This window comes from Colossoma macropomum, unplaced genomic scaffold (assembly GCF_904425465.1).
Source record: "Colossoma macropomum unplaced genomic scaffold, Colossoma_macropomum, whole genome shotgun sequence".
Classification (NCBI taxonomy): domain Eukaryota; kingdom Metazoa; phylum Chordata; class Actinopteri; order Characiformes; family Serrasalmidae; genus Colossoma; species Colossoma macropomum.
Genome location: NW_023494827.1, coordinates 206,051 through 224,676, shown reverse-complemented (window position 1 = coordinate 224,676; position 18,626 = coordinate 206,051). Strand labels below are relative to the sequence as shown.

The window sequence follows — 18,626 nt, the reverse complement described above, 5'->3', positions numbered from 1 at the left end:
CCAGCTCCTCTCTCCACGTTAACTTATCATAGAGATCCAAAAACCCCAGTGCAGATTCAATTTGATCAACTGGTGCTTTGTTTTCACAGGTATAGATGATGAAAACTTACGACGGCGAGAGCAAAGATAACTGATTGATGGTAGAATGACCGAAAGCTGCAATTCCGTTCTGTAGTGCTTTAAGCTGTGGCCTGCTAGGCTAAGCTAATGTGAGTGTACAGTGCCTCACACCGTGATTAAAAACACCCGTTCAGAGGATAAAGACTCGTATCTGAGAGCACAAATTTGAATGACTGGTGTTAAAATGACAGAAAGATAAAAAAAAAAAAATACAACTGTCTTGTGGTGCTTTGAGCTGTACCCTGCCAAGCGATGCTAATGTAACTAGTTATCCGGCTACAGGTGAAACCTACCGCAGTACAGGCTGTTTCAGTAACAGGTGCTCAAATAGCACCAGTTTAGAGGATAAAGAAGATGAGAGCATGCTGAGAGACTGGAATTGAGGTGACAGACGGAATCAAACGTGGTTTTGTGGTGGGTGGTGTGTGCACGGCTATTAGCCTGTTAGCCAGGCGGTTAGCCACTCGTTTGTGTAGTTTTCCTGGGTATTTCCTGTTTCTGTATTAGTGGTACAACAGATGGAAAAAGAAACAGTAACCGGCCTCACAAGTCCAGACCGGCACGGAACAGCCCAGTATGGCCCAGCTCAACAGTGAATAGAAAAGCAGCCATTGTTTTCATGATTTCAATTTTAAAAATGAGATGGTCACATGTGAAGAACCTTTTTGAAGAAACTCTGCACAATGTGACATCCACCTACTATCAGTTTTTTTTTTAGTTTGAGCTGTATATTCAAGCTAAGAACCATTTATTTTTAAGAGTACAGGTAGTCAAATCCATTTGTCTTGATTGAGAAGATCATTGAGGCATGTTTCAGAGGTAAACTGCTCTGCCAGAATTCGTATTGAAGCTTTAGCTCATTTGTTTTCAGGAGTTTGCTTCAGTTTAGGCTGCTATTATTGGCTCCAGCAAGGCATTCGCATGGGGACTCCACGGCCTCTCGTACCAAACAAGATAACGTATTCTCGTTGCGTTCCTGAGATCCATATAAAATACGGAAGGAATGGCCGGGCCTGTTTTCTCCTGCGGTTCCTCCCTCCATATCCAATATTTACAATCAGGAGCACTCTCAGTGCCGTGCTGACTCTCACACCAGAGTGAAGTGAAACAGGCATCTGGGATGAAGAATCTGCCTGAAAAACATCCAGCTAGCTGCAGCTTGATGCTTGCGTAACTACAGACAGAAGGGATCAAGGCTGTGCAGGGGAGAAAAGACTTCTGTACTGATGCACTGCAAGCACAGGAGGAACATCAATCAATAAGAGGCTTGTAGAAGCATTGGCTCACTTTTTTGAACTAAGAATTTGATGTACTATGTAAACATTATTAAAGTTTTAAAACGTACCATTCGGTCCGCAGTCCGCACAGTCTAAATATGGAAACTAAGCTGCAAAACAGGCCCATTGTGGCATCATTGTTTACATGATGTCATAAAACAAAACATTTACATACATCTGTGTTTAGCCCCGCCCATTTATGCTATGCTGTTATAAGGAGTGGTTCAGCCTAGACTGCTTTTTCAAAGAAGCACATCATAGGGCAGCCAGTCAGAATAGAGGTCATTTACAGATGTCAGTCTTAAAGTGACATTTCAGCCTAAAATTAGCAATTAATTAGTGATTTGTTATGCTATGTAAAACTCACAATTTTGTATCATTTGCGTATATTCTTCCATCAGTGTTTCACTACAATACCCATCATGCATTGAGCAAATAAGCTCCCCGGACAAAAATTATTCACCTTGCATGTTTATGGTGTTAGCAACTTCAGGCTCTTGCAGATGGCTTTGCATGAGGATGATCAGGTTATAAATACCTGCGCGGTGTGTGACAGGATTCATAGATTGAGAAGAGATGGTACAGTGCAGTGAATGTCTCATACGATGTGTGGAAATTAGATCACAAAGCAGATCTTAATGATTGGCAAACAGGAGTGACCGTATGTGGGCGTGCCAAAGGCCACAGTGTGAAGGAAGTCACTGAATTTGCAGGTGTATCAAAGCTTACGGTCATATGGGTCTACTAGCAGTGGCAATAATCTCAGTCTACAGGAAATTCCCATCAGAATTGTGGCCAAAAGACGAAACTGATGGACGGGTTGTTGTTGTTGTCTGATTCTCCTCTTCATGATGATACATTTTCAATAGGAGACAGATCTGGACTTCAGGCAGGCCGGTCAAGGACACACACCCTGTGTCTACGAAGCCACGCTATTGTGGCACGTGCAGAATATGGCCTGGCAGTGTTGCTGAAATAACATGGGCTTTCCAGGAAAATACGCTAGCACATGTCTCTCTAAAATCCCAATAGACACCCATGTGTCAGTGGTACCTTCACACATATGCAAGTCATCCATGCCGTGGGCACTCAAGCACCCACATATCATGACAGATGTTCGCTTTTGCACCTTTCACTGATAAAAGTCTGGATAGTCAATTTCATCTTTGGCACAAAGGACTCTTTCCCAAAAACCCAAAACAAGCTGAAATGTCAGTTTATCTCACCACAGCACACATTTCCACTGTCTTTCAGACTATCTGAGCTGGGCTCAGATCCAGAAAACAAATTGAAAATTGGTTTATGTTTACCAGATGCAATCAAGTTGGTCAGCCAAAGCATTAAAAATCATTTCATTGTATTTTGTCAGTTAAATAAAAGAGAATTAACAAATTACAGACTCTTGTTTTTGTTGCATTTTTCAAAATGTCCCAACTTTTCCAGCAATGGGGTTTGTTAAATACATCAGGAGGGTTCACATAAGGAGGGTTTCTGAATTGGAAATTCTCGTTCTAGAGACTATTGTGGTACCACGGCAGAAAATGAGTAGGTATGTTCACGACAAACGAAGCAATGGTTATTATTATTATAATTTTTTTTTGTTTTGGCCTTTAAATAAGTTACATGCTATTTATCTCTAGGGGCTATAGAGAGGCTGGAAAATGGTCATGTTTAGAAGGATTCTTCCCTTTTTGGTACATAAACCCACAGAACCAAACAACAAATGCAAAACCAAATGATGGTCAGTAGATGCATAGCACCAACAATGATATAATTGGGTATTATTCAACATATTGGCTCTGTTAGCTACAGATTGTTCATAATACTTCCTGATAAGACAGTATGCAATAAATGTTTTGACCAAACAGCTTTTTATTCGTTCAGAATAATGTCAATATTCTGAATAAGTGAATGTTCAGACTGTACAGTTGGATATAATGTACTGTGCATAGGTCAGTTCCCCTAATAGGCATGCAGTGTTCTTTCCTACATTGTACCTGAATAAGTAGTATTACGTGAGTTTTCTTCCAGCCCAGTTTTCTGTTAGAAGCTCATGCAGTAGAATGGGGCGAGACTATTTGTGCCACCATTAGTGAGGCAGGTCGGTTCAACAGATCGGCTGAAGTGAATTGAATTTAATTAGACTGAATTGGCTGGCTATTTTCTTTTTTTCTGACACCCTCCATAATAGATAAGAGGACATTCATTTCTCAGCTTTATCAAGTTTTACTGAATGACCAGCACACATTGTTCAGCACCAGAGAGAACAAAATCACCATGCAGATCCTTTTCATTGTCTGGAAGTAATGAAAATAGTCACAACGAATAAAGACATGGTACATCGAAAGCAATTTTAGTGGTCTTTCTATATCAGCTTACGGGTGGCACATGCAATGAATAAGCAGTCGGGTAGTTCTATGCAAATGTCAACCATATCATGGATAAAGTGCAGTAACAAAGCCCGAGGCTGTATAATTCATCAGTAACGTTGCGTATGCTGTAAGATATGAATCCTGTGTGAATACAGAACATTTCAGTAAGACTTTACTGTAGTGTTTATGAGGTTACATGACACTTATACAACCTCTTTATTGCAAATTCCATGCATTTGCCAACTGACGTCAGGCAACACTGAGAGTTTTTTTCCTGATGTTTGGTTGCATCACAACACTTGGTTCAGTCGATTGTCCAGTTACTTTCAAACCTCTTAAAAATCGGGGGCTATGTATGCAAATGGTTGTATTTTCTACATCCTTCACCTAATTTGGATGTGAATACCCTCAAATTAATGCTGAAAGTCTACACTATTTTCTTTATTTAATTCCAGTATGCTATGCTAGACAGCTAAAATAACAATTACTATCTACATCCAAATATTTATGGACTGGACTGTATGTGACAGCAACTAAAATCCTGCTGGTGTGGGTTCGTGGTTGGGTTCTGTCTCTTTTAATAATGCACTAACGTGCAATTTGAGTGCTTATAGAACGTGAATCAGAATCTGAATTGGTGTTGAAGAAAAAAATCTTGACATTTCACAAAATGAAGTTAAAAATTAAATATTTTATGTGGTAATTTAATAAACTTTTATGGCACAGCCATGAATCCTCTTAAAGTTGTTCAGCTAGGTCTATTTTAATTGGCCGAAAAGCTGTGTTTGGTGTAGCTCTGGGGTCTGAAGAGGGGTGAATGAGCTCCTGAATGAAATCCGAAAGGAAGTTCAGCAGTACATCAGTACAGTCATGCCATGGATGATGAGAGGGAGGAGTTGGGTTGGTGAAAGGTCACAGCAGATCTCGCCAACAGTATGTGAGGCATAGCTGAAGTAGCAGCAGTAGCGTGAGGAACTTGACTGTTGGGGGATGGATGCTGTTCTCTACCACAAATTATACCAAAATTAAATACTATTTTACAGATTTGTAAAATATTGCTTTATCCAAGCATCACGTTTTCTGTCAATCAACAAGCATGTAGTAGCAAAGCAAAGCTCTGTAAAGTCATTTCTTGAAAATCTGTCGGTGAATTTTAGCTTGCATGAGCAGGTTCGGGATGAATTCGGGATGAGTTAAAACAAGGCCTGACAACATATTGTGTTTCAGGCCAGGTTCGGGCCAATTTTTCATGTACATTAAAACTGTTCATGTAATATTGGGCTTGGGGTTGGGCCCAAGTTTATAATCTAACAAGTGATTTTCTTAGGTCAGGGGTCGGCAACATGCCGCTCTTTTGCTGCCCTGTTGCAGCTCCACAGCGGTATTAGACTTTTGTAAAAACAAAATACTCCTACTTTGTCATAAAATAAAGCTTTACTGATCTTTTTAACACAGTTTTAACAATAAACAGTCTTAAACACTGGAATTAATGTGTAACTGCTAATTCATCAAATTTTAACCTTGAAGGTTGGTGCACAGACTGCTGGTCACCATAGCAATGCAGACAACAATCTTGCCTAGCTAGTAGCGAATAAAACAGCAAAGATAAAGATTTAAGACGAACATCAATTATTTGGAGACGAATGGACTATAAATGGTGTTTATAATCACTCCAGCTGGTTTCCTGATACGTTTAATCTGCAACGAGAAAATGTCAAACACTAAAAAGTCATGAAGCTGAAGTCAGCCTCTCGTTCACCAACTTCTTGTTTAAATGTTCCCGTTCCACCTTAAAAAGTGCAGCAGTTACATTCTGGTGCCTCAGGCACCATTTAAGGTGGAACAGGAAATTCAAACAAGATGGATGGCAGATGAAGAGCAGACTTCAGCCTCGTAAAAAAGTCGAACATTGAGAGACATTTTACAAGAAACTGTTCAACTTTTGTGGAAAAGTTTCCTGCCAGAGATGCGAGAAAAGCAGCTATAGCTGAGCTAAAGCTTAATGCAAAGTAAAATAAGTGTTTTCATTTATATTTGTTAGCCTTTATTAGGACATTAGCCCATACTGAGACATATTTACAGCCAAGATGGTAAAATGTTACTTCAACAAAAAGACAGAAAATGTTGTGGCTCCTAAAGTGGTTTGATTTTTGTAGAAAGGACAAAATGGCTCTTCTTAACATTTAGGTTGCCGACCCCTGTCTTAGGTAGTAAGTTTGTTACAAAAACAAAAAAGCCCAATGTTGGACATTAAAAGTCAGTCCAAACCTGACCTGAAACTCAGTGTTTTATTGGGCCCAAGTTTTATTGAGTTGGTGAGATTAATATTTAATTGTTATTTCTTTCCATTCCATTATCAATTGTTTAATATTAAAATTAGCCATGTTACTATGTGTTTTTTATAGTTTGTGGAGGACTGCCTGAAATATTTGCACAGTGTCAGAAATAACAAGGAGTGAAAGGATTAAATCCCCCTATATTAGACATTTTATTCCCTTTTGAATACAAATAAAGGGGCGTAAAATGACCACAATGTTATGTTACAGTTGTAAAATTGAGAGATATGACAAACTAAACAGCTGCTGTTTGTCCTGACAGCATAAATGCGCTCATCCATAGATTGAATGGACTGCTACATGCTGCTGCAATTCAGATCAATTGCTAGTCAGTTGAATTGGTATTTTGTGTGTTAATGGCTTTTACTTTCAGTCAGTAAATTTTCCTTTAAAAAGTATTTCCTGAACCAACATTATCCCCATAACACAACAATGTCAAATCCATAATGGCAAATTTACAGTGTATCCCAATTTTCCACAAATAGCATGTCTGTTTGATGTCACATCCATAAAGCTGATGAATTGCCATAATATGTAAATGAAAATGGGAGTTTTGAAGATGTCTCCACTGTCCCTGAAAGACTGCATGCTAAGATTCGCTAATTGTCTCTGTGGTGCTAAGCTTGTGCTCTGAGACGTCTTGTAAGTCAATATGAGTCCAAATGTCACATCCATAACACTGGAATTGGCCATTTGCTTCAGTCACTCAATAGCAGCACAAGTTTAGAGCAGTAGGGGTGATGCATCTCTCTCTCTCTCTCTCTCTCTCTCTCTCTCTCTCTCTCTCTCATTCTGGTCTTTTCTTTTATTGTAAGGTATAAACTAAGGGAATGTGTGGGATGTTCATTTGTTATTTGTCCAGTTTCGCTCTTCTTAGTCTTTCACTGCCCACTCGACATTTTCAGGTATGCAAATGTGTCATTTTAGGTCCTGGTATAAATGTCTGTACTTGTCCTGATATTTCCAAAAATAGACTAGAAATAGTGTCTGTGAACAAACTTAAGTTGGCTTAACAAAGCCAGCTAACAACACTTCGAAAGCTAAAGAGGTGCAGAACACTGTTGATTGCTTTTGATAACTTAAGTGGGTTTATATAGTATGCCCAGGTGGTTGCTATAGTGTTGCTATGAGGTTGCTATGGTATTCCAGCTTGTTGTTAGGGCATTTCTTGGTGTTTGTTAGGTGGTTTCTAATGTGTTGCTGGGCTGTTGCTCTGGTATCCAATTGGCTTTACAGTTTTGTTAGACCATTGCTTTTTTAGGCTGTTGCTAGCTGGTTGCAGTGGTATCCCAAGTGTTGTTATGAGGTTGCAATAATATTCCAGCTTGTTTTTAGGGCATTTCTTGGTGATTGTTATGTGGTTGCTAATGTGTCACATGGCTGTTGCTGTGATATCCAAGTGGCTTTTACAGTTTTGTTAGGCCATTAGTTTTTTAGGCTGTTGCTAGATGGTTGTTATGGCATCCCAGGTAGTTGCTATAGTGTTGCTATGAGGTTGCTATGGTATTCCAGCTTGTTGTTAGGGCATTTCTTGTTGATTGTTAGGTAGTTGGTATGTAATGCTAGGCTGTTGCTATGGTATCCAAGTGGTATAAGTTTTATCAGGCCATTGCTTTTATAGGCTGTTGTTGGGTGGTTGCTATGGTATCCCAAGTAGTTGCTATGGTGTTGCTATGAGGTTGCTATGGTATTCCAGCTTGTTGTTAGGGCATTTCTTGGTGTTTGTTAGGTGGTTTCTAATATGTTGCTGGGCTGTTGCTCTAGTATCCAATTGGCTTTGCAGTTTTGTTAGACCATTGCTTTTTTAGGCAGTTGCTCAGTGGTTGCTATTTTATCCCAAGTAGTTGCTTTGGTGTTGCTGTGAGGTTGCTATGGTATTCCAGCTTATTGTTAGGGCATTTCTTAGTGATTGTAATGTGGTTGCTAGGCTGATGCTATGGTATCCCAGGTGGTTTTACAGTTTTGTTAGGCCAATGCTTTTTTACGCTGTTGCTAGGTGGTTGCGGTGGTATTGCAAGTAGTTGCTATGATGTTTCTATGAGGTTACTATTGTATTCTAGCTTGTTGTTATGGCATTTCCTGGTGGTTGTCAGGTAGATCCAGGTAGTTGCTAGGCTGTTGCTATTTTATCCCAAGTGGATTTGACAGTTTTGTTAGGCCATTGTTTTTTTAGGCTGTTGCTAGGTGGCTGCTATGGTGTTTCTATGAGATTGCTATAGTATTCCAGCTTGTTGTTAGGGCATTTCTTGGTGATTGTTAGGTGGTTGCTAATGTGTTGCTAGGCTGTTGCTATAGTATCTCAAGTGTTACAGTTTTGTTAGGCCATTGCTTTCTGAGGATGTTGCTAGATGGTTGCTGTGGTCTCCCAGGTAGTTGCTAATCATACTTGTGTGATGGTGACATGTCCAAAAACGTTTGGCTACACTGTCTGTGGTGGAATAGTCAGGTATAAATTCTATACTCCTTCATTTTTTTAAACAATGGTACAGTTCTTTCAGATTGAACCAGTCACAGTTACTGCAGAGAAGTTTTGTGGAAAGTGCAGATTTTATACTTTCAATGCATACCACATTTGTGTTTGTGAGTAGGAGATATTTCACTATGATTTGAATTATTGTAATGTATATGTAATTATTGTGTAATTACATTTAAATAGCGTAACAGAACGATAATAATAAATAAGGGTTATGTGGAGTCATGACCAGGTCATTGAGTGTTTCTCAGCTGTAATCCTGGAAGGTCAAATGTTCAGTGTGCAGTTTAGTGTCTCCCTGCTCTGATACACCACACTTAACTAATGAAGCACTTGCTAATTAGCTGCTGGGCTGAATCATGCGTGTGGCACAGCTCTTTAGCACAGGCAGTGAAGAGTGCTGCCAGATCCTGGCTCTGCTCCCAGCATTTTAGAAACAGCCTGTCTTTGATTTGTTGTGTGCGGCTCACCAGACCACGTAGACTCAGAGTGAACTGAACAGACACTGCTTATTGAATGGAAATAAGTGATTAACCCTTTAAAATGCAGGCTTATTATTCAGTTATTATCCAGTAACTACCATGAATTATTCATTAAATACTATTATTTGTTTGGTAACTTTAATGAATGATTCAGTAACTGCCATAAAATATTCAACAATTGCTCTAAATTTTTTATTCATTACTAAAGCAATAAGCCACGAGAAGCTGTGCGTTACTGCAATTTTATCATGGGGAAGGTTCCTTTTCACTATGGTATCATTGCTAAGAGGCCATGGACTGCTAAATGAGGAGAACATTCAGTCACTCATCGCTGTATATTGCGATCATTTCATGAATGAACTTTTTGTTGTGTAATAATGAACATATGATGATGCAGCACTGTAAAAACCTTTATTTTATAAGCACTTTTTGGTCACCAAATACCACCACCAGTCTTATTTAGCACCAATCCAGCAGCTCCCTCTTCTCACACTAGGGCTGAATCCCAAATGGCTCCGTGCTCCCTACATAGTGCACTACACAGGGATTAAATACTGGATCCTGCAGCCCAACAGTGCAAAATATAGCTAAGAAATAGTCATTTGGGACTCAGACACATCCACACTCAATAAATGATGCACTATTTGGTTGTAGAGACTTTCATAGCTAGCACAATATTTAGGGAATATGCAGCCATTTGGGATTCAGCCTGGGTTTATTCCATTATAAAGATTATTCCATTAACAGCACACGGGTTTTTTGTGCACTGGTGCAGTAATACAGAGCTCAGTAGTATTGAGGTGGTCATAGGTGTGCATATATCGTGGATTTTACAACAGCTTTGAATGCGGCTCAGCCAATCAGATTTTAGAACCAGAACTATCAGTTTTAAAAGATTAATCATTATTATTCAGGATCTACTATGAATTATTAACTAACATACATTATTAAGTAACTACTATGAAACTAATGTGTACATTCTGTAGTTATGAGTGAGCAGCTGAAGTGTGGACCCACATACAGACTTTAAGGCCTCAAGATTGATGCTACTACTGTTTTTATCTGTGTAATGATACTTTTAATAGATTACAGTATGTCATACAGTGTCAGAAACCACATTAGAGACATGCTCATTAAACCTCCATGCAAACTTTTGGAGCACGTCAACTCCTGTACACAAGTTTTCCTCAGTTTCCAGTTCATTTGTGTGGAGAGGTGTTACCAGTTCATCAGCTGTGCTCTGCTGCCCACAGTCATGAAACAGGTGCAGAAACATCTGCTCAGCTCTTATTAAGTGTAGTGTAGCACGGCATTGCGAGCCAAAGTGCTTTTCAGCGAGAAATCCACACAAAAGTCAATTTGGATAGAGTGTAGAGCGCCAAATAGGACGGTGTATTACAGGTATAGACATGTATAATGCTCCACTGTGAGAGCCACACATTAAGCACTGATACAGGCACTCGTACCTGCTCTTTGCTCCACTGTGAAGGTGCTTTATCTCTCTCTCTCTCTCTCTCTCTCTCTCTCTCCTTCTCTCCCCCTCTGTCTCTCTCTCTTTAGCCCTCTCTCCATCTTCTGTGTTGCTTAGCAAGCTGTAAATCTGTCATTCTGTGAGGGATGTATGTCAGTATAATTTACTGAAAGTGCCTCGCACAGCTTTTATTATCTGTTCAATACATCCTTTCTCCCTCTGTAACTCTCTCTCTCTCTCTCTCTCTCTCTCTCTGTGTCTTTTTTTATTTTTTTATTGAAGTATATTGCTGTTGTCATTAAAAACCGTGTAACCTCTTTTTAGTCTATACTTTTTCACACCCTTTGAAAACATCTGCTGCCCTTTGCAACCCTACAGTTACACATCTACTGTGTGGGGATTTCATGATGAACAGTCCAGAATGACTTGGAATCAAATCTCATTACATCAACAATTGGTAAAAACTGACAACTTGTTTTCTTTTTTTATGTTTTGTGTGAAAATCTGATGAAGTTTCAGGTCAAATTTTTGCAGAAACATACAAAACAGAAAAGGGTTCACAAACTTTCAAGTACCACTGTATTTTTCCACGTTTTGCAATATCAGTGAAGATATCAAAACTATGAAACAACACATGGAAATACACACACGGATTTTTTTTTCTTGAGGGTGTGAGCGTATAGATCTAGCTAGCTGGGTCTCCTCATCACATGATGCTACCAAGGCGTGCACCTTTTTCTCCTGAGATGCATGAAGCACTACTGCATCTTTTCAAACTGCTGCAACATCATTGGACAGCTTAACACGTTTGGTAGAGAACTCTAACTGCCAATTCTGTCACGTCAGCTAATGTCATGGCTGACTTCATGCTAAATGATGGGGGGAGAGGGAGGACCATCCCACCCACCTTGAGAGAGTGCCTTGTGGCATCGCTGGGGATTGAATTCACAATCTCCCAACAATAGGGCCAAAAAGAGGATGGTTGTTCTGCTCGGTTTTGGAACAAAATTTTTGCATATGCATTACTTCCCTATTTATATAATATATATGTCCAAACTTTTGATTGGTATATTTTTTATGTATAATAAATGCCGTTTGAAAATGCGATCAGCTTTTTACATCATATGAAGATTTCATGTCGAATGGACAAACAGAAAAGGTCCAAAACTATTTAAAATAAAATATTTTTATATTACTTACATTGAAATTTAATAATGTTTTTTCTTTGCCTGTAAAGTTGAAATGAATTCTCTGCTTGGTGCTGGGCTAGCAAAATGTTTGAATATTCTCCTATTATTTTGGGTTGTCTGCTGTCCCCACAAAGAGGGTAAAACCAAGTACAGGCACATACAGACACATAAAGAACTCAGCTGATGCAGAAAGAACTGAGCAGCTGCTGAAAATCGCTATTACATCAATATTACAGCTATTACAGTCCTCTTAAACGCAGTAAAATGTCAGCTAAGTGCCATTCTCCTCATTGTGCTCCAGCTCAGGTGATGTTAGTGTCAGCAGGAGTAAAACCTATTTCAAACAAGCCGATCCTCAGTGCAGAAACTGTGAGTTCATCACGGGCGGAGTGTGTGTTCTTGTAGAAAAGCTTCCTTTCATGTCTCGAAGTGGTTTAATGATGTCACTGACAGGCCGTCCTTTAACGTGTATGGCTGATAGTGTGATCGGTCGGCTGTCTGAGACTGAAAGTGCATTTCAGGCATAGAAAGCAGCCTGAGGAGAGAAAGTAAGCGAGTGAGAGAGACGCCACTCAAAAGACCAGAGGGAAATGATGATTCATCCACTCACAAAGTCAGAGTGAGAGATGCTCTTTAATATGGGTTTAAACAGTCGCTTCTGTTCTGTTCTGTTCTGTTCCATGCTTGAAAGAGAATATAAACTCAATATAAACTCATTTGATGAACATTTCACATCACTCAGGAGGACAGTCAGATACAAACAAGGTGAGCGCAGTGCTGCTCTGAGTTGTCCTTAAACAGCCCAGATACAACTTACTAGTCACTCACTGTTCTCACTTTTGACAACAGTCAAAAATAAAGGAACTCTTGCTTACAGACCTTTTACACAGGGGTATTAGGCAGAACATGTAAAAGGCATTTACAACATGAAAAACTGGTAGCACTTTGACTTTTCTGTCCATCCATACAACCACCCACCCATCAATTCATGCGTCCATGCTTCCATCCATCCATCCACCAGTCCATCCATCCATCCATCCATTCATCATCCAACCATCCAACCACTAACTCATCCATTTATCCATGAAACCATCCATACAACCACCCACCCACCCATCAATTCATGCATCCATCCATTCAACCACCCACCCACCCATCCATCCATCAATCCAACCCCCACTCATCCATCATCATCTGTCCATCCATCCATCCATCCATCCATCCATCCATCCATCCGTCAATCCATCCATCCATCTATCACCCATTGATCCAACCACCAACTCACCCATCCATCCATCAACCATCTATACAATCACCCACCCATCCATCAATCCATGCATCAATCCATCAAACCATCCACCCACCTATCCATCCATCCATCCAACCACCCACCCATCTGTCAATCCATCCATTTATCCTTCCATCCATCCATCAATCTCACCCCCACTCATCCATCCAACATCTATCCATCCATATATCCATCAATCAATCCATCCATCCAACCCCCACCCACCCATTCATCATTGATGCATCCATATATCCACTGGTCAGTCCATCCATCCAATTACCCACCCACCAATCCATCCATCTATCCCTCCATCCATCTCTTATCAATCCATTCAACATCCATCCATCCAAACCCTCACCCATCCATCCATTAATCCATTGTCCACTTGTCCACCCACCCACCCATGCCTCCACCCACCCACCCATGCCTCCACCCATACATTCAACAATCAATTCACCCATCTACTAATCCATTGGTCCTTCTGTATCTTTCTCTCTCTACAGAAGTGGAAGGTGAGTCAGACGAAGATTCGCGTGATCTCCACTGTTCTCTTCATCCTCTTTGGCTGCCTGCTCTTCGTCACGCTGCCAGCCATTATCTTCAAGCACATCGAGGGCTGGAGCACCCTGGAGGCCATTTATTTTGTCGTCATCACTTTGACGACCATTGGCTTTGGAGATTTTGTTGCAGGTGAGGGTGAACAGTAAATGACAGCACATTAAATAATAGTTTTGTTTTATTTGGAGTTTCCGATTATTTCCATTAGTAGACTAAATTTTCCTTATTACTGTTATTTTTTACTAAACCAGTCAGCTTCCTCTCCTGCACTATAGGAACTGGCTGTACTGGCTGCATAACACAGCACTGGCTAATCTACTGGATTTAAAAGAATTGGGTTGTTTAGTGCTCTTTGGCAACCACATAGTTGGAAACAGCAACATGAACAGACCTGATCTAAGATCAGTTCCTCTGTATATATAACAGTATTCAGTTGGATAGGAAGAATGAAACTGCATTGCAAAAAATTATATCTTGGCAAATTGAAGCAATATATCGATTTGGACAACCAGACAAAAAAATCATGGAATAATTAGTTCTTCTTACAGCTGTCTCATGAGAAAAGTTGTGCATATTGACCAGATTTTATAATATTATTGTTGAGATTTTACAACCCCTGACCACAGTCTGTCTCTTACCCTTTCAGGTGGATCTGAGATGGAGTATCTGGACTACTATAAGCCAGTGGTGTGGTTCTGGATTCTGGTGGGGCTTGCGTACTTCGCCGCGATACTCAGCATGATCGGAGACTGGTTCCGGGTCATATCAAAGAAAACGAAAGAAGAGGTGCGCTCTCTCACTCTATTATTTTCACTTAGTTTCAAAGAGAGACTGAAACTAGCCTCATAACCCTGTGGCTAACAGCGTGTGGCCTGGTATGACCTGAAGCAGAGTCCAGACACTCTCGGTTCCGTTCCACTGGTTGGAACTCTGCACTTTAGGAAGTATTACTTTCTGATCTTAACTCTAGGATCAAAGTTTTAAAAAAATGGCCAAAAATGCTAAATTAAAAGTTATTAGAAGCTCAGCTTTATGTTTATAATGCTAACTGGGCCCTACTAGCATCATTAGCAAAATTTGCATAGAGTGGACAGAGAATGTCAAAATGAAAGGGTGGTACCACTGACATTTCATGATTTATGCATAATTAAATGGTTATTGTGTAAACATAGTAATTCAGAGTGGTTTGGTGTGAAATGCCCCCTTCTAGAGAAGCTTACTAAGTCAGAACTGTTTAGATAGGAACCAGACATCTGAAGAGTCTAATGCCTCTAAAAGCTCCCTGACAGAAAGTTATTACCTGAAATAGTTGTATATATATATATGCTGCCTAATTTCTGAGACACTGTTTTATGATAGTTTTAATAGATAGGATAGGATTTTGGTGTATAATGTATTTTAGAATCCATTCATGGTGCAGGAGTGCATTGCAAGGCCATAGTCTTACAAAAAAAACTTAATTTTATCAGATTTTTCACTATTTTACCATTATAAATATTACATATAAAATTTAGAAGACAAGTGTAGGTTTACTGGTGGTATTGGACAGTAAATAAAATGGCAATATTTCTGTTAAAGATATGTGACCCCTGGTTCCTATCACCACCATTGTAAAGAAATCTGAAATATGAGTTTTTAATTTTCTCTACAATGAATCATTTCACACAAACCACTCTAAATGACCAAATCATTGATTTGTGCAGAGGTTTGGAGTTTCCCTTTAAGTACCACTGAAATAGCATAGTTTATGTGATATGTTTTTCTGTATCTGGCTATGCTTAAACAGAAAAAACCTTACAATTTAGTTTCATTGTAGTTTCCAACTTATTCAAAGTAGTGAGCTTTAAAAAAGCAGCTGAATGAGTCTGGTGTTTAAGGGTTAATCTACATTTCTCTGTCTTGAGGGAAAATAATCCTTCATCTGTCAAAACGGACTGAACTACATGCATGGTTTACTCCTGATCGAGCATGACTGAGCAGATGATTTTTTAACTGGCAGATGAATCGAGCATAAACAAACATATTTTGTGATTTATGAGGCCTGGTCTAATACCCACAGTGCTCAGCGTGTGTAAAAGAAAGGCAGAACAAACAGAGAAAAAGCCCTGAACGCAGACAAACACAGACAAACACAGATGAACACAGACAAACACGGACGAACACAGATGAACACAGACAAACACAGACGAACACAGATGAACCTAGATGAACATAATGAAGCTTGGAGATAAAAGCTCTTAACTGCTCACAAAGCCAAGTAACCCAGTCGCCATCACACCTGTCGCCAGGTTACCTAGCAACCGCCTCCCTCTCCTGTGCTAAGCGGCCATGAAAGATATTTATTACATACGGAGAGAAAATGAAAACGAGTAGACTGTAGACCACACACACACACACACACACACACACACACACACATGCACACACACACATGCACACGCGCACACACACGTGCACACACACACACTCACACACATGCTCACACATACACACACACATACAGCAGCCATCATTAAATTTAGTTGTACATGAATCAAATATAACAGTCTCCCTCCCTCCCTCCATTTCCCCCTCCCCTCTCTCTCTCCTCTCTCCCTCTCTCTCTCTCTTTCTCTCTCGTTCTCTCTCTCTCTCTCTCTCTCTCTCTCTCTCTCTGTCTCTCTCTCTCTCTCTCTCTCTCTCTCTCTCTCTCTCTTTCTTCCATTTCTGTCTCTCACACCCCTGCCATCTCTCTCTCTCTCTCTCTCTCTCTCTCTCTCTCTCTCAAAAACACACTGCATGTATTGGCACATCTCACAATTTCCACCTTGATTATTATTCATTATATCTTACCAAATTGGACCAGGCCAACATTATGTGATTATTATTTAAGTGTTGCCTTATTTTATTTAATTTACTGTGATGTTATATTATATTATATTATATTATATTATAATATATTATATTATATTATAATATATTATATTATATTATATTATATTATATTATATTATGTTATATTATGTTTCTTTTCATTTTCTGAGAACATGAGAACAAGTGAGAGAAAGAGAAAATGAGAGAGAAAGAGAATGAGAGAGCAGCAGTTGTACATCATTCTACCTCTCGTTCCACTTCATTAAATTGGAAAGCCTCTTAAGTGTCTTTTGGTTTCAAGTGGCTAAAAGTCATCTCCCCCCGAGACCCCCAAGATCTCATTCACTTCATTCTGTTCCCACGAATGTTCTTGTCAGCTCAGCAGGGTTTAAGCTGACCTCATGTCCTCTCGCTTAACTCTTAGCAGTCTAGAGCTGTTATTGCTGAACATTTGGTTTGCATTACATGATTATTGAACTGTAATTACATAATAACATAATTAATTACACAGTTATTTACATAATGCATTAGTACAATTCCCTCTTTGTTTAAATGGGCTACAAGTGAGAGAAGGTGATGGACTAAGAAGGTTAGCTCGTTCTCTTTAGTTTATTTATTTATTTATTTATTTCTCTCCCAGGTGGGTGAGTTCCGGGCACACGCCGCTGAGTGGACGGCCAACGTCTCGGCCGAGTTCAAAGAAACCCGCCGGCGGTTGAGCGTCGACATCTACGACAAGTTCCAGCGCGCCGCATCCATCAAGCGCAAACTGTCGGCCGAGCTGGGCCTCAACAACCCGCCTGTCAACCAGGAGATGGGCAAACGCACGCTGTCCGTCAACCTGGGGGACGAGCGAGAGGCGTACCCCTCCTTCCCCCTGTCCCGCAACGGCAGCCTTTTCATGAACGGCCTCAGCCCGGAGTACGCTGCTGACCGGCGGGACATCGCTGTTATAGAACACCTGAAATGAGAAAGGGAGAGAGAGACAGAGCACGAGCCCTACAACTGGAGTGAAGAGACAAAATTTAAAGAGTTCTTCTTACCTCAAATGTGGTCAGTTAGGTAAGACTTGCTTGGTGTCTGAAGTTTGCTTCTCTGGTTTTGCACTGGAGCTCAGGCTAATGTGGCTAACAAGCAATAGAAACAGAATATCTACATACTGCATGGATGATGGATGAAATTCAGGCTTCTACTACTGTTTATAGCTATATAACCTACTTCTGTCCATTTCTGTAGATAACAGTACATCATAGAGTGTCGTTAACCTGATGAGTACCAATACTGGGCCCACAAAAAAAGAAAGCTAGTCATTTACATCTACTCCCAAATTATCACACATCCCTGTTGGCAACAGCACAATCACTTTAGCAATCTTAGCATGTAGAACAGTAGCTTTCTGTGAGCTACTGTGGTTTCCTATCACTGTGTAAAATATGCATGAGGCTTCTATTTTGGTTGATGTTTTTTTTTGTAGTTCAGAATGGCACACAAGCACATTTAGAAATTGTGTTATTAATTAAAAAGAGAAGCTACCACCTAGTAACACCATCTCGGATACCATGGCAACTACCTAGCAACACCTTAGCAGCCACCTGGGTCACCATATCAACCACCTAGCAATCACATGGAATACAATACCAAACCCCTTAGCAACCACCTAGCAACACCTTAGCAACCTAAGTGTTTCCTTCATGAAATGCACAGTTGTTTTCTAGCCTATATTGTCTATTACAGGTTAGCCACCTTAGCCTCCAGTGCAAAACTAAGGCCGCATTCACAAGGAGGTCATGCTGTTCATCAAAAATGCAACACTTGCTAATCATTTTAAGGAAAAAATGTGTTGGTGGGCAGCAGACACCAACTTGTAAAAATTATGCTCCATGGTCCACTGAAAAGGTTCGCACATGCTTCCATAACCAATGCGCCAGCCAATAGGAGACAATCTGGGGCAGAGCTTCATCCAGTCTCACACAGAGCTGTACAACCCAACTCAAACATCTATTAAGACAGCTCAAATATTTGAACAGTGACCACCAGCAGTTTACAAGTACCCATGTTTAAAGGAGTTTCCCACTCATATGATTCTCAATTAGAGAAGAAAAACCATCAAATATGCCTTCAACAAACGAATTCCCAAAGATGAATACCAAAATATCTTGTGACTCAGCCCGAAGGAGCAAACTTCCGACACCGTACATGTCCTGGC

General features: G+C 40.1%; 1 protein-coding gene across 1 annotated transcript in view; it reads left to right on the top strand.

The window, feature by feature from the left end:
* The window catches only part of LOC118800225 (potassium channel subfamily K member 2-like), a 58,465-nt gene extending 41,075 nt beyond the window's left edge, over nucleotides 1–17,390 (top strand). The window contains exons 5-7 of the mRNA XM_036560422.1: nucleotides 13,513–13,699; nucleotides 14,214–14,353; nucleotides 17,061–17,390. Of these exons, the coding sequence (XP_036416315.1) occupies nucleotides 13,513–13,699; nucleotides 14,214–14,353; nucleotides 17,061–17,390 (657 nt within the window). The remainder of the gene's footprint in view (nucleotides 1–13,512; nucleotides 13,700–14,213; nucleotides 14,354–17,060) is intronic.
* Nucleotides 17,391–18,626: the final 1,236 nt, after the last annotated feature.